Source organism: Oncorhynchus mykiss, chromosome 4 (genome assembly GCF_057628025.1).
Source record: "Oncorhynchus mykiss isolate SJ-2025 chromosome 4, ASM5762802v1, whole genome shotgun sequence".
NCBI lineage: Eukaryota > Metazoa > Chordata > Actinopteri > Salmoniformes > Salmonidae > Oncorhynchus > Oncorhynchus mykiss.
This window is the reverse complement of record NC_143025.1, coordinates 16,210,571-16,236,520: the sequence shown is the minus strand read 5'-3', so window position 1 is coordinate 16,236,520 and position 25,950 is coordinate 16,210,571. Positions and strand designations below refer to the sequence as shown.

The 25,950-nt window shown below is 44.7% G+C and overlaps 1 protein-coding gene across 1 annotated transcript in view; it reads right to left on the bottom strand.

The window, feature by feature from the left end:
- Positions 1–2,029: 2,029 nt before the first annotated feature.
- Positions 2,030–25,950, bottom strand: part of LOC110521391 (fibulin-1) — a 43,889-nt gene continuing 19,968 nt past the window's right edge. Inside the window, exons 16-17 of the mRNA XM_036968911.2 lie at positions 24,865–25,002; positions 2,030–3,110 (exon numbers count right to left, since the gene is read on the bottom strand). Coding sequence (XP_036824806.1) covers positions 2,971–3,110; positions 24,865–25,002 — 278 coding nt within the window. The 3' untranslated portion in view covers positions 2,030–2,970. The remainder of the gene's footprint in view (positions 3,111–24,864; positions 25,003–25,950) is intronic.

The following is a 25,950-nucleotide window of genomic DNA, read 5'->3' as shown; positions in this document are numbered from 1 at the left end:
ACAGCACCAGACCATTATTCCTCCTCCACCAAACTTTAAAGTTGGTGCTATGCACCGGGGCAGGTATCGTTCTCCTAGCATCCGCCAAACCCAGATTCGTCCATCAGACTACTAGATGGGGATGCGTGAGTCATCACTCTAGAGAACGTGTTTCCTACTGCTCCAGAGTCCAATGGCAGCAAGCTTTACACCACTCCAGCCAATGCTTGGCATTGCGCATGGTGAACTTACGCTTGTGTGCGGCTGCTCGGCTATGAAAACCCATTTCATGAAGCTCCCGACGAACAGTTATTTTGCTGACGTTGCTTCCAGAGGCAGTTTGGAACTCGGTATGGACTACACTTTCAGCACTCAGAGGTCCCGTTCTGTGAGCTTGTGAGCCCTATCACTTCGCAGCTGAGCCGTTGTGGCTCCTAGACGTTCCCACAATAACAGCACTTCCAGTTGACCGGGGCAGCTCTAACTGACTTGTTGGAAAGGTGGCATCCTATGACATTGCCACATTGAAAGTCACTGAGCTCTTCAGTAAGGCCATTCTACTGCTAATGTTTGTCCTTGTAGATTGCATGGCTATGTGCTCGATTTTATACACCTGTCAGCAACAGGTTTTGCTGAAATAGTCAAGTCCACTAATTTGAAGTTGTGCCCACATATTTTTGTATATATACTGTATCTACCCCCTCCTCCTCAGTACCTTTAGAGCTGTCAGTGTAAACAGGCACTGTCCTGTAGATGGGCTGGGATCATGTAGACGGGCTGGGATTATGTAGACGGGCTGGGATCGTGTAGACGGGCTGGGATGCTGTAGATGGGCTGGGATCCAGTAGACAGGCTTTTATCCTGTAGACGGGCTGGGAGCCTGTAGACGGACTGAGATCCTGTAGACGGACTGAGATCCTGTAGACGGACTGAGATCCAGTAGACGGACTGAGATCCTGTAGACAGACTGAGATCCTGTAGACGGCTGGGATCCTGTAGACAGGCTGGGATCCTGTAGACGGGCTGGGATCCTGTAGACGGGCTGGGATCCTGTAGACGGACTGAGATCCTGTAGACAGACTGAGATCCTGTAGACAGACTGAGATCCTGTAGATGGGCTGGGATCACGTAGACGGGCTGGGATCCCGTAGACGGGCTGAGATCCTGTAGAAGGGCTGGGATCCCGTAGACGGGCTGAGATCCTGTAGATGGGCTGGGATCCCGTAGACGGGCTGAGATCCTGTAGAAGGGCTGGGATCATGTAGATGGACTGGTATCCTGTAGACGGGCTGAGATCATGTAGACAGGCTGGGAGCCTGTAGACGGACTGAGATCCTGTAGACGGACTGAGATCCTGTAGACGGGCTGGGATCCTGTAGACGGACTGAGATCCTGTAGACAGGCTGGGATCCTGTAGACGGACTGAGATCCTGTAGACAGACTGAGATCCTGTAGACGGACTGAGATCCTGGAGACGGACTGAGATCCTGTAGACGGACTGGGATCCTGTAGACGGGCTGGGATCCTGTAGACGGGCTGGGATCCTGTAGACGGGCTGGGATCCTGTAGACGGGCTGGGATCATGTAGACGGACTAAGATCCTGTAGACGGGCTGGGATCCTGTAGATGGGCTGGGATCCTGTAGACGGGCTGGGATCCTGTAGATGGGCTGGGATCCTGATGGATGGCCCTCCTTCCTCCATTGTCTTTGAAGCATTTGGAGGCTCTGCCAGGGCCTCAGCCAAACTGATGATTACAGCCTCATCGTTAGACAATTACTGACATCTGCTCTGTTCCACTGCTCTGTGTTAGGTCCATTAGCCTGACTTAGAGGGAATAGATTAGAGACCCCTTCTGGTTCAGTGAAAAACCTAATTGGGGATGTGGTCCCTGGTTCCTATGTACCCCTCCTCTCTCCACCGACTCCCTTTTTCAACCAATGTACCCATAATGAATTCTGTCCCACTTTCCCTTCAAACGTACGCAAGTTAAATTCATCAACCAATCTGAAGCTTTCACTTACCAACACACAATTAAAATGCTTAAAAAATAAAAACAAGACGGTTTATTTAGTACCGAAACACCTTTCGCAATGTATACAGTAAGATAATGAAATGTAATACACATCATTACTCAAGGGTTAGTGTTACATTCAACTGTTGAATCCTCCAATGGCTTTTCACATCTCCATGTCTACGCATGCACTTTCAATTCACAATCACATTCTATAGTCTTGGGCATGACAGCATGCTTACATTATATGATACAGTTAATGAGTCTTCACGTCAAGTTCCGTAGGTCAGATGCATGCATCCACTCATGGCTTGGCTTGTTACATCTACTTATATTACAGGTAAACTTACTGGGAAGTGCTTTAGTTTCATACAATAACAAAAGCAACTAAGCAGCTAGTGGTCTGTTTATCTTCATCGAAAAGGAATGAAAGTTAACTAAAGTTATTAAAATGTGTTGTATCAGGATATCCCTTTATTGGACCCTCCAATGATATTCATATCCTTTTAGTTATACACCTAAATAATCTTCATTTTCTCCTCCATGCACTCAGCAATCTCCTTTCTCTTCATGCTAGGAGGGTAAAGTTATAGGACTGTGGTTGTACTGTGTGGTAGTAGTGTGTAAGTGGAAATACTTTATGGCTATGTGTGGTGGTGTTGGTAGTACTGTGGTAGAACTGTATGGCTATGTGTGTTGGTGTTGGTAGTACTGTGGTAGACCTGTGTGGCTATGTGTGGTGGTGTTGGTAGTACTGTGGTAGAACTGTATGGCTATGTGTGATGGTGTTGGTAGTACTGTGGTAGAACTGTATGGCTATGTGTGGTGGTGTTCGTAGTACTGTGGTAGAACAGTATGGCTATGTGTGGTGGTGTTGGTAGTACTGTGGTAGAACAGTATGGCTATGTGAGGTGGTGTTGGTAGTACTGTGGTAGAACAGTATGGCTATGTGAGGTGGTGTTGGTGTGTGTCCTGTACTCAGAACCAGAACTCGGAGACGAAGATGTGGACGCTGACGATGTTCCGATGAGACACCACCCCAGAGGTGACGTAGTTCATAGCCAGCTTCAATACCATGTTCAGCGGGCCAATCAGAGGCTTCACTTGTCGGACCACACCTAAGGGAGACAGAGGGATAGTCAGAGAGAGAAGTGTACCAAAGGTATTGAAGGAGGATGTAAAGAGTGATGGCTCACCATCAAATTAGAATAATGTGGTGGTAGGAAACATTTTACAGGGGTAGGAAACATTTTACAGGGGGTAGGAAACATTTTACAGGGAGTAGGAAACATTTTACAGGGAGTAGGAAACATTTTACAGGGAGTAGGAAACATTTTACAGGGGTAAGAAACATTTTACAGGGAGTAGGAAACATTTTACAGGGAGTAGGAAACATTTTACAGGAAGTAGGAAACATTTTACAGGGGTAAGAAACATTTTACAGGGAGTAGGAAACATTTTACAGGGAGTAGGAAACATTTTACAGGGAGTAGGAAACATTTTACAGGGAGTAGGAAACATTTTACAGGGAGTAGGAAACATTTTACAGGGAGTAGGAAACATTTTACAGGGAGTAGGAAACATTTTACAGGGAGTAGGAAACATTTTACAGGGAGTAGGAATGACAAGTGGTGGCAGGGATGGATGGATATTGTTTTCTTCTCATCATGTGCAGCAGTACTATTATTGGAATCTAGTGACGTGCTGCGCTCGTATACCATGATTTCTACAAGCATAGGTGACATTCAGGTCCAACATCTGTGACATGGGATGTTTGAAAAAATCTGTTGGGGTAGTTTGACAAATATTTTGTTTGATTTCCATCCCTTCATGTGCAGCCTTTGATGTTATTGATCATAAATTAGCAATGGAAGCTTCACTTAACATCAGATATGTACAGTGCGGTGTCCTTCAGGGCAGTTCCCCTGGGCCATTACTCTTCTCTGTTTTCACACATGATTTGCCACTGGTCTAACATAAAAGCTAGAATGACTATGTATGAGGATGATTCCACACTCTACATTTCAACACCCAAAGCCAGTGAGCTCAGTGAAATAAGGAGTTACAGTCAGTATCAGAATGGGTGATTAAAAATAAACTGGTCATAAATACATCTAAAACTAAAAGCATTGTATTTGGTTCAAAACATTCTCTAAGACCTAAACCTCAACTGGAGATGTACATAAAGGGTGTGACCATTGAGCAATTTGAGAAAGCTAAACTCCTAGGTATAACATTGCATGGTCAATTATCATGGTCAAATCATATTTACAAAGTTGTTGTGAAGATGTGAAGATGGGGAGAGGTATGTCTGTTATAAAGATATGCTCTGTGTTTTTGACACCAAATGAACTGTTCTAGTTGTTCAGGTTCTGGTCTTCCATCTTGATTATTGTCCAGTAATATGGTCAAGTGCAGCACAGAAAGACCTAGCAAAGCTGCAGCTGGTTCAACACAGAGCAGCACACCTTGCATTTAACTGCACATACAGACCAACATCAACAACATACATGCCAGTCTTTCCTGGTTGATGGTTGACAAGAGATGAACTGCTTCTCTTCTAGTTTTTATGATAAGTATTACTGTGACAAAAATTCCAGATTGTCTGCATAATGAAATAACATTCAGCTCAGACACCCATACATATCCCACAAGACAGTCTTCAAGTCCAAAACGAATTCATGGCAACACACAGTATTATACAGAGCCATGATCGCATGGAACTCCCTTACATCTCTAATTACTCAAGAAAAACAGCAAAATTACCATTAAAAAAAAGAGTTAACAACATTTCATGAACTGGCAAGGACTGTGAGGGGACGCACAGAGGCACTCTAACACACACATTATTTGTTAAGTTGTTTGTATATCAGTGTTTTTTGTTACTTGTCATGTTGTGTTTTTTGTGGACCAGAAAGAATAGCTGCTGCTTCTGCAAAAGCTAATTGGGATCCAAATAAACCAATAAACCTCATATGATGAGAGGAATGTCAAACCTCTTCATGTGAATCTGGCTTTTAATTCTCTCCTCCATCCTTCTCTCCCTCCATCCATCCACCCGTCCCCACCTTCCTCCTTCCACCCTTCCCTGGAGGACAAGAGAGAGAGCGAGAGACTCTCCTGTCACTGTAACAACGTGGGGAAAACACACCATGACCACTGCTGACTGAGACCCAAGAATGACCGAATGCACATGGAATTTGTTGGAAGCACTTTTTAAGTGAACATGCGATTACAGGGTGAAAGAACGACACTGTTTATCCAGGCTGTCAGCGGGCCCTTTTCTCTGTGGAGGGCTGGTGACATTTCAGCTCAATATTGTTTGAACAACCATCGTCCAGCGTGCAGCCAGGCAGCACAATCACTGCACTGTCCATTCACTGTTTTCACTGTTGTCTTTCTCTCTCTTGTTCTCTCTCTCTTGTTTCTGTTTCTAACACACAGGGAGACAGGTATTAAAGGAAGTAGGTATTGGTCTCAAAGTACTAAATTATATTGAGTGCTATAAAGTCCATCAAAACTACAGCACAATGAATCATCTTAAATGAAATCAACAAGATGTCACGGCATCATTCAATGTGATCCATGGAATGCCTTTGTACCACAATTGTCATAAACCAGTGACATTTTGTTATGTTCACCACAGGGCAAAATATAATGATGATCAAGTGTGAGCTGGTTCCTGCAAAATGTCCTCTGGGATGGACACTGACATGGTGTGATGCTAGAATCAAGATCCTCTCTCCCATTCTTTTCTCTTCTCCTCTCTTCCCTTCTCCCTGTCTTCTCTTCCTGAGGGGGCCTGCCTGATGTTTGTGGCACCATCTTTGTGGCCCGCGAGGGTAAATTAGTCCCATGTGTTGGATGATGGGAAGCGGAGCAGTCTCAGTCACGCAATACAGCCATGGAGGCAGGCAGGCATTTTTTCAGGGATCCATCTTTAGGATTCAGTAAGAGGAGCTCAACCAGAGTCAGTCTCACTGAGCCTCCCTTCTCATTCCTTCTTCCCTCACCCGTCTCCCAGTCAGTCTGGATCCATGTGGCCACACAGAAGATTCCAGAAGATTCCAAGAGATAAACGCCTGAAGAGTGTGGAATAGGACCCTTTTTAATAGGGTTGCCCCCTTGTTTTGGTGTTTTGGGACTCTGTTGCATAGTGACACAGGGCTGAAGGGCTGAGGGGAGGGGGACGAGGGTTTTATTGTTTCCTAACCGTCAGCACCATCAGAGGAGAAACCTATATATGAACTCAATGACAGTAATGTTCAGAAAAGTAAAGGACATGGAAAAACAGATTGGGGCTTTGCGTAGGAAAAAACAATATCATCACTAGCGAATGAAGGTGTCATGCTGATCGGTAATATAGCGCCATATATTTACTCAATACAGAGAGATCATTCAGACATAAAGTTGACTGAGTTTGGAGTTGTGGTCCACTGCATGTGAGTAGTTGACATGCAACAAGATATACTACCAATGCAATATATGCACTGCGTGAGATGCCTGTGAAGCAACAGTTCATAAAGTTCAAATTCGTTCATGTAACTTCGAAGTAAATCAGTTCACAGAAGACCCAATGAAGATGAGCGAGGCGAACAAAATGAAACATATCATTATCATTATCATTATAAATACAGTATGGAGCACCACAATACGGCCTGGATCTCCCAATAGCCCTGTTTTATTGGGAATGGAGCGATGGTTTCAGATCATAAATGTGACCCGAATCCAATCGAGGCTCTAGATGTTTTCCATTACAGGGGTCAGCTGGGGCCTAGTTCGCCACTGACGCAAACAAAGTCTCACAGGACAACGTTTAAATTCAAATCAGAGGGACAAACAAGCAAAAATGTTTAATAATTTTTACATTTCCATTATATAAAGATATACAGTTGAAGTTGGAAGTTTACACATTTAAACTCAGTTTTTCACAATTCCTGACATTTAATCATCGATAAAATCGCTGTCTTAGGTCAGTTAGGATCACCACTTTATTTTAAGAATGTGAGAATAATAGTAGAGGGAATGATTTATTTCAGCTTTTATTTCCTTCATCACATTCCCAGTGGGTCATACGTTTACATACACTCAATTAGTATTTGGTACCATTGCCTTTAAATTGTTTAAGTTGGGTCAAACGCAGCCCTCCACAAGCTTCCCACAATAAGTTGGGTGAATTTTGGCCCATTCCTCCTGACAGAGCTGGTGTAACTGATTCAGGTTTGTAGGCCTCCTTGCTTGCACACACTTTTTCGGTTCTGCCCACAAATTTTCTACAGGATTGAGGTCGGGGCTTTGTGATGGCCACTCCAATACCTTGACTTTGTTGTCCTTAAGCCATTTTGCCACAACTTTGGAAATATGCCTGGGGTCATTGTCCATTTGGAAGACCCATTTGCGACCAAGCTTTAACTTCCTGACTGATGCCTTGAGATGTTGCTTCAATATATCCACATCATTTTCCTACCTCATGATGCCATCTATTTTGTGAAGTGCACCAGTCCCTCCTGCAGCACAGCACCCCCATAACATGATGCTGCCACCCCCGTGCTTCCCGGTTGGGATGGTGTTCTTCGGCTTGCAAGCCTTCCACTTTTTCCTTCAAACATAATGATGGTCATTAGGGCCAAACAGTTCTATTTTTGTTTCATCAGACCGGAGGACATTTCTCCAAAAAGTATGATCTTTGTCCCCATGTACAGTTGCAAACCGTTGTCTGGCTTTTTTATGGTGGTGTTGGAGCAGTGGCTTCTTCCTTGCTGAGCGGCCTTTCAAGTTATGTCAATATAGGGCTCGTTTTACTGTGGATATAGATACTTTTCTACCTGTTTCCTCCAGCATCTTCACAAGGTCCTTTGTTGCTGTTCTGGGATTGATTTGCACTTTTCGCACCAAAGTACATTAATCTCCTGAGCGGTATGACGGCGGTGTGGTCACACGGTGTTCATACTTGCGTACTATTGCTTGTACAGATGAACGTGGAACCTTCAGGCATTTGGAAATTGCTCCCAAGGATGAACCAGACTTGTGGAGGTCTACCATTTTTTTCTGAGATTTTGGCTGATTTCTTTTAATTTTCCCATGATGTCAAGCAAAGAGGCATTGAGTTTGAAGGTAGGCCTTGAAATACATCCACAGGTACACCTTCAATTGACTCAAATTATGTCAATTAGTCTAACAGAAGCTTCTAAAGCCATGACATCATTTTCTGGAATTTTCCAAGCTGTTTAAAGGCACAGTCAACTTAGCCTATGTAAACTTCTGACCCACAAACAAGAAATTTGTGGAGTGGTTGAAAAACGAGTTTTAATGACACCAACCTAAGTGTATGTAAACTTCCGACTTCAACTGTACAGTGGCAAGAAAAATAATGTGAACCCTTTAGAATTACCTGGATTTCTGCATAAAATCGTCATCAAATTTGATCTGATCTTCATCGGGGCGGCAGGTTGCCTAGTGGTTAGAGCGTTGGGCCAGTAACCGAAAGGTTGCTAGATTGAATCCCCGAGCTGACAAGGTAAAAGTCTGTCATTCTTCCCCTGAACAAGGCAGTTAGCCCACTGTTCCTAGGCCATCATTGTAAATAAGAAGTTGTTCTTAAAAACTTATTTGGGATCGGTGTCCCTTCCACGTGACAGTTGAGCTAACGTAGGCTAATGCGATTAGCATGAGGTTGTACGTAACAAGAACATTTCCCAGGAGATAGACATATCTGATATTGGCAGAAAGCTTAAATTCTTGTTAAACTAACTGCACCATCCAATTTACAGTAGCTATTACAGTGAAACAATACCATGCTATTGTTTGAGGAGAGTGCACAATTTTTAACATAAAAAGTTATTAATAATCAAATTAGGCATATTTGGGCAGTCTTGATACAACATTTCGAACAGAAATACAATAGTTAATTGGATCAGTCTAAAATTGTGCACATACGCTGCTGCGTTCTAGTGGCCAAAATGTATATTGCACCTAGGCTATATTGCACATACATTATTGCATTTCAAAGATGATGGTACAAAAAATACAAAAGAACAGTTGATTTTTTTTTGTATTATCTTTTACCAGATTTATTGTTTTATATTCTCCTACATACCTTTCACATTTCCACAAACTTCAAAGTGTTCCTTTCAAATGGTACCAAGAATATGCATATCCTTGCTTCAGGGCCTGAGCTACAGGCAGTTAGATTTGAGTATGTCATTTCAGGCGAAAATGTTTAAAAAAGGGGCGGATCCTTATTAACTGACTTGCCTAGTTAAACTAAGGTTAAAATAGAAGAAATCTACGTCACAACAATAGACAAACACAGTGTGCTTAAACTAATATTTTTATTGTCTATATTGAATACATCTTGTAAACATTCACAGTGTAAGTTGGAAAAAGTTTGTGCACCCCTAGGCTAATGACTTCTCCAAAAGCTAATTGGAGTCAGGAGTCAGCTAACCTTGAGACCAATCAATGAGACGAGATTGGAGAGGTAGGTTTGAGCTGCCTTGCCCTATAAAAAACACTCACAAAATTTGAGTTTGCTATTCACAAGAAGCATTGCCTGATGTGAACCATGCCTCAAACAAAAGAGATATCAGAAGATTAGGAATTGTTGACTTGCATAAAGTTGGAAAGGGTTACAAAAGTATCTTTAAAAGCCTTGATGTCCATCAGTCCATGGTAAGACAAATTGTCTATAAATTGAGAAAGTTCAGCACTGTTGCTACTCTCCCTAGGAGTGGCTGTCCTGCAAAGATGACTGCAAAAGCACAGTGAGTGCTCAATGAGGTTAAGAAGAATCCTAGAGTGTCAGCTAAAGACTTAAAGAAATCTCTGGAATATGCTAACATCTCTGTTGACAAGTCTACGACACATAAAACACTAAACAAGAATGGTGTTCATGGGACGACACCACGGAAGAAGCCACTGCTGTCTAAAAAAAACATTGCCTGTGGTTTGCAAAAGAGCACCTGGATGTTCCACAGCGCTACTGCCAAAATATTCTGTGGACAGATGAAACTACAGTTGAGTTGTTTTGAAGGAACACAATACTATGTGTGGAGAAAAAAAGGCACAGCACACCAACATCAAAACCTCATCAAAACTGTAAAGTATGGTGGAGGGAGCATCATGGTTTGGGGCTGCTTTGCTGCCTCAGGGCCTGGACAGCTTGCTATCATCAACGGAAAAATGTATTCCCAAATTTATCAAGACATTTTGCAGGAGAACGTTAGGCTATCTGTCCGACAATTGAATCTCAACAGAAGTTGGGTGATGCAACATGACAACGACCTAAAACACAGAAGTAAATCAACAACAGATTCACGGATCCCCCCGGAACTCTCATTGCGCACACCTGGCCCCAATTCCCACTGATTTTATTTGTATATATGTTCACCATGGTGGTGTTGATTATTGTTACTATGTCCGTTGGTGTGTGTGAGTACCTGTGCTGTGTGTTTTGGGCTTTTGTGCCCTTGTGGATTGCGCAGATGATTATGGGTCTCGGCCCGTGTGATAACCATTGTGCGCTTGTGTTATTTATTCGAGGTACTCCTCGCTCTTTTGTTTGGGTTTCAACCCTGTGTTTTGTTACATGTTTGTTTGGTCTTCGTCCCCTTGCCTTTACACGGCATGCCGTCATTAGGGCTGAATAAAAAACATTACACAATCCTGTGCTTGTCTCCCGAATCTTCTCATACCAGCGTGACAGAATAATCAAATATTGAGGGAGACCGCGCAAATGACCTGTCCAACGACGCTGCGACTGGTCCGTCCGGCACCGCTGCAACTTCGGCAGCTGCAACTGAGTCGTCTGACTTCACCACAACGGGTCTGTTCGATGGCACAACTTCAGCAGCTACAACTGGTCCGTCCGACGATGCCACAACTGGCCCGTCCGACGCCACTGCTACTGGTCCGAACTACGCCGCCACAACTTTGGCAGCAACAACTAGCCCGTCCAATGACGACGCAACTTCAGCAGCTGCATCGGGTCCTGTTTGACCCGCAGTGCGTTCCTGTGATCGTCCTCGAGGCCGGTGTCATTGCATTGCTTGTGCATTGCGTCGGGGGAGGGGGGGGGGTACTGTCACGGAGGTACTATTAATGCAAATAGTCTGGGTAGCAATTTGAGTAGCTGTTCAGGAGTCTTATGGCTTGGAGGTTAAGCTGTTTAGAAACCTCTTGGACCTAGACTTGACGCTTAGGTACCACTTTCCCTGCGGTATCAGAGAGAACAGTCTATGACTAGGGTGGCTGGAGTCTTTGACCATTTTTAGGGCCTTCCTCTGACACTGCCTGGTATAGAGTTTCTGAATGGCAGGAAGCTTGGCCCTGGTGATGTACTAGGCAGTACGCATTACCCTCTGTAGTGCCTTGCGGTCGGAGGCCGAGCAGTTGTCATACCAGGCAATGATCCTCTCGATGGTGCAGTTGTAAAACCTTTTGAGGATCTGAGGACCCATTCCAAATCTTTTCAGTCTCCTTCAGGGGAATAGGTTTTGTCGTGCCCTCTTGACGACTGTCTTGTTAGTTTGTTGGTGATGTGGACGCCAAGGAACTTGAAGCTCTCAACCTGTTCCACTACAGCCCAATCGATGAGAATGGGTGTGTGCTCGGTCCTCCTTTTCCTGTAGTCTACAATCATCCCCTTTGTCTTGATCACGTTGAGGGAGAGGTTATTGTCCTTGCACCACACAGTCAGGTCTCTGACCTCCTCCCTATAGGCTGTCTCATCGTTGTCGGTGTTGTGTCATCGGCAAACTTAATGATGGTGTTGGAGTCGTCCCCGGCTATGCAGTCATGAGTGAACAGGGAGTACAGGAGGGACTGAGCACGCTTCCCTGAGGGGTCTCCGTGTTGAGGATCAGCGTGGCAGATGGGGTGTTACCTACCCTTACAACCTGGGGGTGGCTCATCAGGAAGTCCAGGATCCAGTTAAGGAGGGAGGTGTTTAGTCCCAGGGTCTTTAGCTTAGTGATGAGCTTTGAGGGCACTATGGTGTTGAACGTTTGCTAGTTTGCAAGCCCTGCCACATCCGACGAGCATCGGAGCCGGTGTAGTACGATTCGATCTTAGTCCTGTAATGACGCTTTGCCTGTTTTATGGTTCGTCGGAGGGCATAGCGGGATTGCTATTAGAGTCCAGCTCCTTGAAAGTGGCAGCTAAACCCTTACCTCAGTGTGAATGTGGCCTGTAATCCATGGCTTCTGGTTGGGGTATGTACGTACAGTCACTGTGGGGACGACATCCTCGATGCACTTGTTGATGAAGCCAGTGACTGATGTGGTGTACTCCTCAATGCCAATCGGAAGAACCCCGGAACATGTTCCAGTCTGTGATAGCAAAACAGTCCTGTAGTTCAGCATCTGCTTCATCTGACCACTTTTTTATAGACCGAGTCACTGGTGCATCCTGCTTTAATTTTTGCTTGTAAGCAGGAATCAGGAGGATATAGTTATGGTCATATTTGCCAAATGGAGGGCGAAGGAGAGCTTTGTACGCGTCTCTATGTGTGGGGTAAATGTGGTCTAGAATTTGTTTCCCTCTGGTTGCACATTTAACGTGCTGATAGAAATTAGGTAAAACTGATTTAAGTTTCCCTGCTTTAAAGTCTCCGGCCACTAGGAGCGCCATCTCTAGTGGCTCATTGAGTACGGTTTTAGTGCCAGCCTCAGTATGTGGTGGTATGTAGACAGCTACGAAAAATACAGAGGAAAACTCTCTAGGTAGATAGTGTGGTCGACAGCATAACATGAGATACTCTACCTCAGACAGCAAAACCTTGAGGCTTCCTTAGATATTGTGCACCAGCTATTGTTTACAAATATGCACAGGCCCCCGCCCTGTGTCTTACCAGAGGCTGCTGTTGTGTCCTGCCGATAGAGTGTATAACCCGCGAGCTGTATGTTCTTAATGTCGTCGTTCATCCACGACTCGGTGAAACATATTACAGTTGTTGATGTCCCATTGGTAGGATATACGTGCTTTCAATTCGTCCCATTTATTTTCCAGCGATTGAACGTTAGCTGGTAGAACGGAAGGCCAGGGCAGATTAGCCACTCGTCCCCTGATCCTCACAAGACATCCTGATCTCTTTCCACGAAACCTTTTCCAGCGAATCACGGGGATCTGGGCCTGGTCGGGTGTCTGTATTATATCCATCCCACCCGACTCATTGAAGAAGAATCGTCCAATTTGAGGTGAACAATCCCAGTTCTGATGTCCAGAAGCTCTTTTCGGTCATAAGAGACGGAAGCAGCAACATTATGTACAAAACAAGTTACGAACAACACGAAAAAACAATCAAAATTGCATGGTTGGTTAAGAGCGGATAAGACGGCAGCCCTCCCCTCCGGCGCCATTATGTGACATCGGAAGAACAGTTGAGTCTAGAAACACAACTCATGTATGAGATCGTTCAGCAGAAGCACACGATGAATGCAAGCCTACACGTGACCATGTGAAATTAACTCTTCACAGAGAACAAGGCCTTCTTCCATAGAAAGTTTTACCTACAACCCTCACATAACCTTGAACCCCCACAAAGACTGTGATTCTGCTAGACAACTGTCCTTCCAAACAACCCATTGGGACCTTATAGGGATGCCCTCTGTTTAAGTTCAGCTTCCTGTGGCTATGGGAAGTGGCTTAATTCATTCTCAACATGGTCCTTCATTTTCTCCCTGCAGTTACACAAAAACACTTGATTCAACCCTCTGTGGAACAGTAAATTCAGGGTATTGTTAAAGAATGTACATTGTGGGCCTTGCATTGTATTTCCGCTTCCTATGAATAAATGAAGGAACTTAAATGGAGGTGAAAGGGGAATTTCTGAAGGGTTAAAAAGGTTGCATATTGCTAAGTATTACATATTTGTTACCAGAGGCTGGTCATGACCCGACATATGAAATATGAATTCAATTGGACCAAAAGCACTTGAAAATGTAGAAACTAAGAGCCTTATAAAGAGGATATCATTCACAATATTTTAGATTGACTTGGTGAAGCTGTTTGCCTGCCTGCTTGTCTATGAGTGTGTCCGTCTGTCAACCCTGTGACACTCATCTTTTCAAATGGAATGCAATGCATTAACAAAAACGGCAACTCTGTGACACTCATCTCTTCCCAGTAAATGCAATGCATTGACAAAAATATCAACCATGTGGGACTCATCTTTTCCCATTGAATGCAATATATTGACAAAAACATCATATTGTATATTGTGATGTTTAAATTTTTGCAAAAACGTGACAAGATGGTGTTTTGAAGCTGATGCTGCTCAGTCATTTCTCAGGTACTGTGCTCATTTCTACTGTCAGCAGCTTACTTGTAGTCATTGATCAGTGACGTGCAGCAGCTCTCGGAGCTGTAGATTCTAGTTGTTCCTCTCAATCATCCCATGTTTTAATTGCGCAATCAGAGCAGTTCAGATTTGTCACCTGAAGAGGAGCCTCATAAGGGCTCTGTCCATCAGCATGTTTCACATCCACAGCACACAGAGTAATGTATCCTCCATGAAGGCAACGTGACAAGATGGTGTTTTTACAGTGACAACTGGAGCTCAACATACTAGCTATGAACCTGATGTGAAACCAAACCACCAGAGCCACATAATCATTGCAAACATTTCACTCAGTCACGAGCTGTGGTGAGGTGAAAGCCTGACCACAAAGCTAACAGGTTTCACTTTGATGCAATCCTATCGTCATTAATTGAGGTGCAGGCCTGTACAAGTTTAAAAAAAAGGAAGATACCAAATCGCTCACTGATATCATCTCTCCTCTACTTTGTGTATGTAGTTCATTCCAGGATCTGATGATAGGCTTACAGTATGTCTGAGAGCACTCTGCTCCGGTATCCCTGGGAGTCGGGATCGCGGCGTTCCGTTGCTGAGGTAGTTTATCTGCAGCAGGGTGCAGAGGTGACCCCACCATGTTCCAACCTCCATCAAACACACAGCCGCACAAACCCCCTGTTCCCCAGAACATTCCACCACACCATAAAATAGCCCGTAATTAGAAAATAACCTTAAATGCATGGTAGAAGCACGAGACGACACTGCCACAAAACAAAATGAAGCAAATGCCAGGAGGCATTTGTCATCCTCTATGGCTGCGAGAGCTACAATATTGAAGGGTTACATGTAAACAGTACAATTTCAGGGTTTTCTGGTTTCTACAACTCGGCGAGGACGTGTACGACAAAATCCTAAATGAACGGGTTTAACACCAGAAAAAAAAGTATGCGTTGGCCTCGCCACATTATTGTATAATCACACGTTGGCCGTGGTGTGAAGCATGCTCAGTGCTGTAAAACAATTGGAAAGGGGCCAGGCAGAGCACGGCTTTTCCCAGGCCCAGGCCCAGTCCGCTCTGAGGGAAGCCTAGGATTAGCATACAGGCTCCTTGGGGACCGGACCATAGGGCACGGGCCTGACTGGCCTTTCTTGTGTGTTTGGTATAGCTCCTGACCACTCTAAAGGGGACGTGAGAGCTGCACACCCCCGGTCTGAAAAGCGAGCTTGTGTGGTTTGGTATTTCAAGGTCAATTAGCGATGACTGAGTCATAGTTACAGATCTCTCCCAAATGAACCGTGGGACCGTGCTGGATGCATGTAGTCCTTCTCCACTGTTGTGACATCATTGAAAAAGTTGCTAGCTGGAAGGAAAAGAATTTAGCTTTTCTTGGACTTTCTATTTTCAGTGGTTGTTTGATGAATGAGTAACATTGATGATATAGTAGCATATGGGCAAATTTCAAGGTAACAGAATGATGCTGAGATAGATGCAAAGTTCGGTAACAGAATGACAGAACAAACCACACAAACTGTCATTCTGTTACCAAACTTTACCAAACCAATCTGCACTGTTCTTCAAGTAAATGTGTTTTGTACATTATTATTGTTATTATTATTCACTCAGTTTCCGTGGAATTGCCCATGCAGCATTATCTCCATCGTGACCTTCACATCGTAATAAAAGTGACCTTATACAGTAATCTAACCACCGGACACAGTAGACGATAGCACACAATCTACATCTCAAAACACGGCATTAAAACATCCAATGTCAAAGATGATGCTGGATTTGGTAGACTTGGAAACAGATTCCTCAACACGCGTATATCCTTTTTTGGATCCATTTTTGGTAAACAGATACGTTATGCCAGAATCTCCTGATACCTTTTATCTGTATTGGTCAAAAAGACATACAGTGTAGATAAAGTGATAATAAATTAGTCAAATATAAATATTCAAAATAAAACTGAAAATGTAGCAGTGTGGCTGTGGAGATACTTGGGAGGGATGATGAACAAGCCAATACAAAAACAAAGGGGAGGAAGAAAAGTACATAGCTAGCTATGTGTGGCAAATTATTTGTATGCACTTACAGCAAGAATCAATGGTGTGTCAATGTTTGTGTACAGTATGTGTGTGTGTGTGTGGGGGGGAGGGGGGGGGGGGGGGGACAGTGTATGTGCAGGTGCTTTCAGAGGAGTGCAAATATACATGCAGTATATTCGGAAAGTATTCAGACCCCTTGACTTTTTCCACATTTCGTTACGTTACAGCCTTATTCTAAAATGTATTAAATACGTTTTCTTCCTCATCAATCTACACACAATACCCCATAATGACAAAGCAAAAACAGGTTTTTAGAAATGTTTGCAAACTTATTAATAATAAAAAACAGATACCTTATTTACATAGGTATTCAGACCCTTTTCTATGAGACATCTTGTTTGCATTGATCATCCTTGAGATGTTTCTACAACTTGATTGGAGTCCACCTGATGTAAATTCAATTGATTGGACATGATTTGGAAAGGCACACACCTGTCTACATAAGGTCCCACAGTTGACAGTGCATGTCAGAGCAAAAACCAAGCTATGAAGTCGAAGGAATTGTCCGTAGAACTCCGAGACAGGATTGTGTCGAGGCACAGATCTGGGGAAGGGTACCAAAAAATGTCTGCAGCGTTGAAGGTCCCCAAGAACACAGTGGCCTCCATCATTCTTAAATGGAAGAAGTTTGGAACCACCAAGACTCGTCCTAGAGCTGGCCGCCCGGCCAAACCTGAGCAATCAGGGAGAAGGACCTTGTTCAGGGAGTTGACCAAGAACCTGATGGTCACTCTGACAGAGCTCCAGAGTTCCTCTGTAGAGATGGGATAACCTTCCAGAAGGACAAGTATCTCTGCAGCACTCCACCAATCAGGCCTTTATAGTAGTGGCCAGACGGAAGCCACTCCTCAGTAACAGGCACATGACAGCCCACTTGGAGTTTGCCACAAGTCACCTAAAGGACTCTCAGACCTTGAGAAAGAAGATGCTCTGGTCTGATGAAACCAAGATTGAACTCTTTGGCCTGAATGCCAAGCATCACATCTGGAAGAAACCTGGCATAATCACTACGGTGAAGCATGGTGGTGGCAGTATCATGCTGTGGGGATGTTTTTTTCAGCAGCAGGGACTGGGAGACTTGTCAGGATCGAGAGAAAGATGAAAGGAGCAAAGTACAGAGAGATCCTTGATGAAAACCTGCTCCAGAGTGCTCGGTACCTCAGACTGGGGCGAAGGTTCACCTTCCAACAGGACAACAACCTTAGCACACAGTCAAGACAACACAGGAGTGACTTCGGGACAAGTCTCTGAATGTCCTTGAGTGGCCCAGCCAGAGCCCAGACTTGAACCCGATCTCTGGAGAGACGTGAAAATATCTGAGCAGCCATGCTCCCCATCCAATCTGACAGAGCTTGAGAGGATCTGCAGAGAAGAATGGGAGGAACTCCCCAAATACAGATGAGCTAAGCTTGCAGCATCATACCCAAGAAGACTCGAGGCTGTAATCGCTGCCAAAGGTGCTTCAACAAAGTACTGAGTAAAGGGTCTGAATACTTATGTAAATGTGATATTTTTTATAAATGTGCAAAATTTTCAAAAAAATACGTTATGTGGTATTGTAGTTAGATTGATGAGGGGGGGGGAAACAATTTAATCTATTTTAGAATAAGCTTATAACATAACATATTGTGGAAAAAGTCAAGGGGTCTGACTACTTTCTGTACATTCTGTGTGTGCATGTGATGTGTAACACTATCAAACATCAGTGTAGACCACCCCGGGAAGAGAAGGCCTTGTGTGTTTTGCTATGCTGTGGGGTTGTCGGGTGGAGAAGACACTGTTTTGATTAGCTGTACTAATCCCCTCAGTGACAGGCAGGCAGGGATTCCTCATGGGCTTGGCCCGCTCTGGTGGGCCTGCTGATTCCATGTCATAATTCATGATCATTCTCTCTCTCTCTCTCTCTCTCTCTCTCTCTCTCTCTCTCTCTCTATCACACTATATAACCTGCAGATTTCTGTCCTTAGCTCCCTTCATTCTAATACACTCAACCACAAGCTAGAGTTCGTCTGAAATGTCACCCTATTCCCTATATAGAGCATTACTTGTCTTTCGACCAGGTAACTAATAGGGTGCCATTTAGGATGCACACCTAGACTAGAGCCTCAAGCCCCACTGTGTCCTTAACGCCTGCTCTGACACACCAGGCCCAAATTCCACCAGCTGCTGTGAACGGCTCCATTGACCGCCACCAGCACAAAGTACCTAACCAGACACAGACAGTGAGCTCACTCCTTCATTCATGGAGCTAATGGACACGGTGAGCCTGTCACCTCTGCGCCAATGACATCGTAAATAGGCCTTTCATATTGTCTGTGTATAACTCAGAACCACAGAGGCATATTTCTACCTGCGTTCTAGAATGGTTGGAATCTTGCTGTGGCGTCTCAGTCTTCAGTCCAGTAAGTGGCCCATTGACGGAAGGTTTGATTTACTAACGGAACATACCAGATTCACCAAAGGATGAGGTTTAGGAACTTGCCTGTGATGGTTTGCTCACTTCCCCACTCTCACGGTGGCCAGAGGAAAAAGTGTTGCCCTTCTGTGAAGAAGATGCTACTTCTTCTAGCATCCATCCTTATCCTTATTCTTCTCCCACATATTTCACACGATGCTACATTAGCCTCAGCCCCATTCCCACCCACAGTCACAGCCTCAGCCCAAGTCCCACCCACAGACCCATTCAAACCATAGCTACCTCTGCCTGCTAACAGGAGCATGACGTGAGCTCAGTCCATCCACACCATGCGTTCACTGGGAGTGTTGTTAAGACAATATTAATCCCACTGTGAAAGCGTGGCTGGGCAGACAAAGTCAAACAGGGGGAACCACCAACACCATGGAGACAAATGGAGAGACCACCACCAATCTCTAGCACGCCACACACACACACACACACACACACACACACACACACCACCACCACCGCATGCTGCATCACAGGAAAGCCCCTGATTCCGGACCACCTGCTCCTCGTGCTGTAGACCACAGAACTGTTGTTTTTAAAGGGAGTAGCTCTGCAGTTCTGGCTGGCTGCCAGAATCAATCATCCTATTATCATCATGTCCCTTCAAACAGACGTCGTCATCAAACAGTTTGCCCTAATCAGATGACAGTGCAAGAGAGTCTGAGTAATGCATACATTTTCCCTCACTGTTTGTCTTTCCCAATATGCATCATCTGATATGCCAGAGATGTTGTCTTAGTGATGACATACCACCAAGCTGGATCTACTTCAGCTCTACCTGGAGGGCTGTAAGACTCAGTAAGACATCTGCTGTGTGGTCCTGGCTGTACGTGGTGCTAGGCTAGTCACTGGGCTCTAGTACATTGGATTTTGTAGGTGTATGATTGGTTGTGATCATGTTTTCCCCAAGCATTGAGGGGCTGTTGTGTTTGCACAGATGCGGCTGGCTGTCATGGCTGTCACCCAGACGTGACAGAGCTGGGAAAACCTCTTGTGTGACACTGATGGATGACTAGGGAAGAGTTGTGCGGCTCTCTCGCAGTGTGTGACTCGTTGTATAGCCAGTGTGTGTGTGTGTGTGTATGGGTGAGACTGTGCATCAGTGTGTGTGTGTGTGTGTGTGTGTGTGTATGGGTGAGACTGTGCGTCAGTGTGTGTGTGTGTGTGTGTGTGTGTGTGTGTGTGTGTGTGTGTGTGTGTGTGTGTGTGTGTGTGTGTATGGGTGAGACTGTGAGTCAGTGTGTGTGTGTGTATGGGTGAGACTGTGCGTCAGTGTGTGTGTGTGTGTATGGGTGAGACTGTGCGTCAGTGTGTGTGTGTGTGTGTGTGTATGGGTGAGACTGTGAGTCAGTGTGTGTGTGTGTATGGGTGAGACTGTGCGTCAGTGTGTGTGTGTGTGTGTGTGTATGGGTGAGACTGTGCGTCAGTGTGTGTGTGTGTGTGTGTGTGTGTGTGTGTGTGTGTGTGTGTGTGTGTGTGTGTATGGGTGAGACTGTGCGTCAATGTGTGTGTGTGTATGGGTGAGACTGTGCGTCAGCGTGTGAAACAGAGAACAAACTCAATCATTCTCCCAAAGTAGCAGTGTACCAAACTTAAACGGCTTACCCTGGTCAAAGCGGTCAGTCTATTAAAAGCGCTATTGGTGAATATAAAGGAGGATTTTCCTCTTGTTCATAAAGTAGATTCATATGCAACTCTTACAGATAGCTCTGTAGCTAGCTGACGTGTAAACTAAGCCACAGCCACCAGCCAAAGGAACCAGCGCGGAGCACCACCACTGAGATGAATAAACCAAACCCTATAGCTGATCACGACATGGACACCAGACTTCACAGCAGACAGTTATTGACCAAAGCCTCGTCAGCAGAGCAACTCAACATGGACGACTATGGCTAACATGCAAGAGCTGCATCCAATAAGCACCCCAAGGGTTTGGGAGAGAAGAGCCTCCTCACAAACAAGGCAGCGAAGCCTTTCATGTGGTAGCCATTTAAAGCTTTCTAATGCTCGACGAGACACTGAGGGCTGGTGTGAGGAAATGGAACAATACATTTAACCACATGAATCACTAGGGCCCAGGATTACTTCTGCACATATTCGTACACACACTCTCTTGCACATGCACGAACACACACATACACACACAAACACAGAGAGAGAGAGAGAGAGAGAGAGAGACACAGAGACACAGAGAGAGAGAGAGAGAGAGAGAGAGAGAGAGAGAGACACAGAGAGAGAGAGAGAGAGAGTCACACACATTCTCTCACAAACATGCACACACATTAAACTTCTGAGGATGGGTGACGTAAGTCCCAAGTACCAAAGTACCAAAGGGTAGCTCAATTATACCCCCTCCACCCTCCACCCCAATTATACCCCTTCCCCATTACCCCAGTAACAAAATGATAACCACAAAACTCAAAAGATGGTATGGTACTCTACCCACTGGGCACACACTGGTTGAATCAACGTTGTTTCCACGTCATTTCAATGTAATTACATTGAACCAATGTGTAATAGACATTGAGAATTGACATCTGTGCCCAGTGGGTATTGTATGGTTGTTAGACTAATAATCTTTGTGTACACTCACCACTTTGTTTTCTCTCTCTTTCTCCCTCTCCATTCTGGGAAGAGACAGATGTACGTAGCACAAGAGGTTGGTGGCACCTTATTTGGGGAGGAGCGGTTTGTGGTAATGGCTGGTACGGCAATTAGTGAAATGGTATCAAGTACATCAAAAACATGGTTTCCATGTGTTTGGATGCCATTCCATTGACTCCGTTCCTGCCATTATCATGAGCCGTCCTCCCCTCAGCAGCCTTGTGTGGTACGTAGTGACAGGCCATCCTTTCATCCATCAGCACAGTGTGTATCTCTCACTCTCTCCTTCCACTGCCCGCATCCCTCCATCCTCCCATCGCAGAGCCAAAACAATAACATCCAGGCAGGCCCAACTATGCGTCATCTCCGGGCCGAGTACACCCCCATCCTCCTGGAGCCAGGCTTCGGTTCATCTCCCCCAGACACAGTGAGCAGCGCTGGATCCTCACCAGACCAGTGGAGGCTAAAGGGATGTGCTCCTACACTACAGAGGCTCCACATGCAGTCACACCCACCAAGGCTCCTCTCTTCTCTGTTCTACAGCAACAGACTTGGATCTGATCCTTGATTGCCGGGTTAAGTAGGGTACCATTACTATCTCAAAGTCTGTATAAGGACTAGCGTTGTACAGCTACCGGTAATTCACCAAAGTTTCCGGAATATTCAGGAATTTTGGTCATGAACAGAAAATCTGTCACTCTATCGTAACTTTGGTCATTTATACTTGAATAACTTTTAAAACGTTATTCATATATAGTATTCATTTGTTCTGTGTCCATATTGTCCATGAGTTTTTAATATATAGACCATATGGTTCAAGAATAAATAGCCTAATTAATGAAAAAAGCATCTAATCAATAAGGCATTATTTTCAATCAACTCTGCAACTCTTCCCACTATTGACTGTGTTCACAACTGCCACCAGTTTGACGGCAAAACATTGACAACAAATACATATTGACACGGTGAAATAAATAAGTGTGCCAAAAGGATATTTCATGCTGAAACCCTCATATCAAACATCAATGGTTTTCACTAAATTGATTGTTTGTAAATTTAGGATAATATTTTACAGCTCTGTCATTATACACTGCTCAAAAAAATAAAGGGAACACTAAAATATCACATCCTAGATCTGAATGAATGAAATATTCTTATTAAATACTTTTTTCTTTACATAGTTGAATTTGCTGACAACAAAATCACTCAAAAATTATCAAAGGAAATCAAATTTATCAACCCATGGAGGTCTGGATTTGGAGTCACACTCTAAATTGAAGTGGAAAACCACACTACAGGCTGATCCAACTTTGATGTAATGTCCTTAAAACAAGTCAAAAAGAGGCTCAGTAGTGTGTGTGGCCTCCACATGCCTGTATGACCTCCCTACAATGCCTGGGCATGCTCCTGATGAGGTGGCGGATGGTCTCCTGAGGGATCTCCTCCCAGACCTGGACTAAAGCATCCGCCAACTCCTGGACAGTCTGTGGTGCAACGTGGCGTTGGTGGATGGAGCGAGACATGATGTCCCAGATGTGCTCAATTGGATTCAGGTCTGGGGAACGGGCGGGCCAGTCCATAGCATCAATGCCTTCCTCTTGTAGGAACTGCTGACACACTCCAGCCACATGAGGTCTAGCATTGTCTTGCATTAGGAGAAACCCAGGGCCAACCGCACCAGCATATGGTCTCACAAGGGGTCTGAGGATCTCATCTCGGTACCTAATGGCAGTCACTCTGTCGAGCACATGGAGGGCTGTGCGGCCCCCCAAAGAAATGCCACCCCACACCATGACTGACCCACCGCCAAACCGGTCATGCTGGAGGATGTTACAGGCAGCAGAACGTTCTCCACGACATCTCCAGACTGTCACGTCTGTCACGTGCTCAGTGTGAACCTGCTTTCATCTGTGAAGAGCACAGGGCGCCAGTGGCAAATTTTCCAATCTTGGTGTTCTCTGGCAAATGCCAAACGTCCTGCACGGTGTTGGGCTGTAAGCACAACCCCCACCTGTGGATGTTGAGCCCTCATACCACCCTCATAGAGTCTATTTCTGACCGTTTGAGCAGACACATGCACATTTATGGCCTGCTGGAGGTCATTTTGCAGGGCTCTGGCAGTGCTCCTCCTGCTCCTCCTTGCACAAAGGCGGAGGAAGCGGTCCTGCTGCTGGGTTGTTGCCCTCCTACGGCCTCCTCCACGTCTCCTGATGTACTGGCCTGTCTCCTGGTAGCGCCTCCATGCACTGGACACTACGCTGACAGACACAGCAAACCTTCTTGCCACAGCTCGCATTGATGTGCCATCCTGGATGAGCTGCACTACCTGAGCCACTCCGTCTCATGCTACCACTAGAGTGAAAGCACCGCCAGCATTCAAAAGTGACCAAAACATCAGCCAGGAAGCATAGGAACTGAGAAGTGGTCTGTGGTTATCACCTGCAGAACCACTCCTTTATTGGGGGTGTCTTGCTAATTGCCTATAATTTCCACCTGTTGTCTATTCCATTTGCACAACAGCATGTGAAATGTATTGTCAATCAGTGTTGCTTCCTAAGTGGACAGTTTGATTTCACAGAAGTGTGATTGACTTGGAGTTCCATTGTGTTGTTTAAGTGTTCCCTTTATTTTTTTGAGCAGTGTATATATTTTTATTTTAAAATAATATTATTTCATTATTTCATATATTTTGCATGTGATAAGGCCAGAGATTATTACAGACACCAGTAATAAATCCTAATTTTGCAACCCTAAAAAGGACTGATATTCGTCATATAAATTTACATACGCACATGAAAATATATTATGCCCATCCAGCCTTCTTCATATGCAAAAATATAAGCCATCTCTGTACATCATAGCCACAATAATCTGTTGAGCAGAAGAAGGGCTTTGTTGCTTAAGGAATGGAAAAACATGGCGGTCAGTAAGTGAATTAAATGGTGCAGAAAAGTGCAACAAACTGATGCCAAAATGTTTGGTGGAGAAAGAAGAGAAAGTCGTCCTTCATTGGTCTCCGAGGACAACCCAAAGGACAGCTTAGGGTGCAAATGGCATTGGAAGTGATTGTCAGATGTACTTGTGTCACGGGAGCATCCTTATGATGGAGAATTTCATGCTTCTCAAACCAAAGCTTCTCTTTCTTCTTCTTCTTCTTCTCCCCACTCAGCTCACACATGGACACACACATGCGTTTGGTTTGTATATATAAAAAACGCAATGCAAAATTAGGTCAGAAATCCGCTTGTTTGAAAGTCTATCCAGGGAGGCCTCGGGACTAGTGATTGCCTGCTATTGTTATGTGACCCTTGTGACTTGATGAGTTACTCAGATCTCAACTCAAGTCAAATGGCATATGGCTTAGCTAGCTGCATCCCTTCGCTCCTTCTTTCTTTCCACTCACCCACGATTATGCCGTGCTCCTCACGTTTGACGATGTCGAAGGAATTCTGGACATTTCCCTCCAGGATGTCGAACACGATGTCAGAGCTGATGTGGGGGGAGGAGTGCGCCATCGACATGGTTCTCAGGAAAACTATCTCTGTTGGAAGAAGATAACAATTAGAGACAAAAGAGCTTTACAGGGCTTTAAACCCTTATAATCAGGCTGGGATTGAAACGGCCAGGCTCGTGCCAACTTCTCCTCGGAGGAAGACAATAAAATGGGAGGCAGCTAAGCTCTGGGTTTATTGTGTGCAGAGGGGGTCATGACAGGGATGATGGGTGTTCAGTGCTGTAGTTCAGTTAGAGGCCTGCAAGTCCTAAACACCCAGACGAGGAGCTTATGAGAAACAACAAGGACTTAACTTCCCATGAAGTTGAGGATGAGGACTAAGGACTAAGTTTGTAGGACTAAGTTTGTCTCGGTTTGTATGGGTGTGATTACAGTGGTCAGTCAGTCAGATCCATCCTAAGTGACACTTAGACATTGGTTTTGGTCTAGCGGCTAGGCAATACTTAACGGTGTTACCAGCACACCAACCTTGTCCCCCAGGGTTTGAATGCACACAGCTCATATATATATATTGATTGTTAAGGAGGAAGTGTCTGATGCACGAATTACCACTACACTGTCAACAACACTCTTAAAGAGCCACTAATGTTGCCCATTAGAGAAACCAGATTTTAGTCTTGAAGGTTTGTTTTCTGACTGATTCCACATTTGGTTAATGATGTTTGGGACGGCAGGGTAGCCCGTTGGACTAGTAACCGGAAGGTTGCAAGTTCAAACCCCCGAGCTGACAAGGTACAAATCTGTCGTTCTGCCCCTGAACAGGCAGTTAACCCACTGTTCCTAGGCCGTCATTGAAAATAAAAATTTGTTCTTAACTGACTTGCCTAGTTAAATAAAGGTAAAAAAAAATGTTTGACCCTGTAGATGAGGAAGCCTATTTCACTTTCTCAGAATGAATCTAAAAAATCTTGAGAAATCTGTTTTGCTGAGGATGTTCTAGTTGTGCCATTTTACATCTAACTAAGGTGTTTGGTG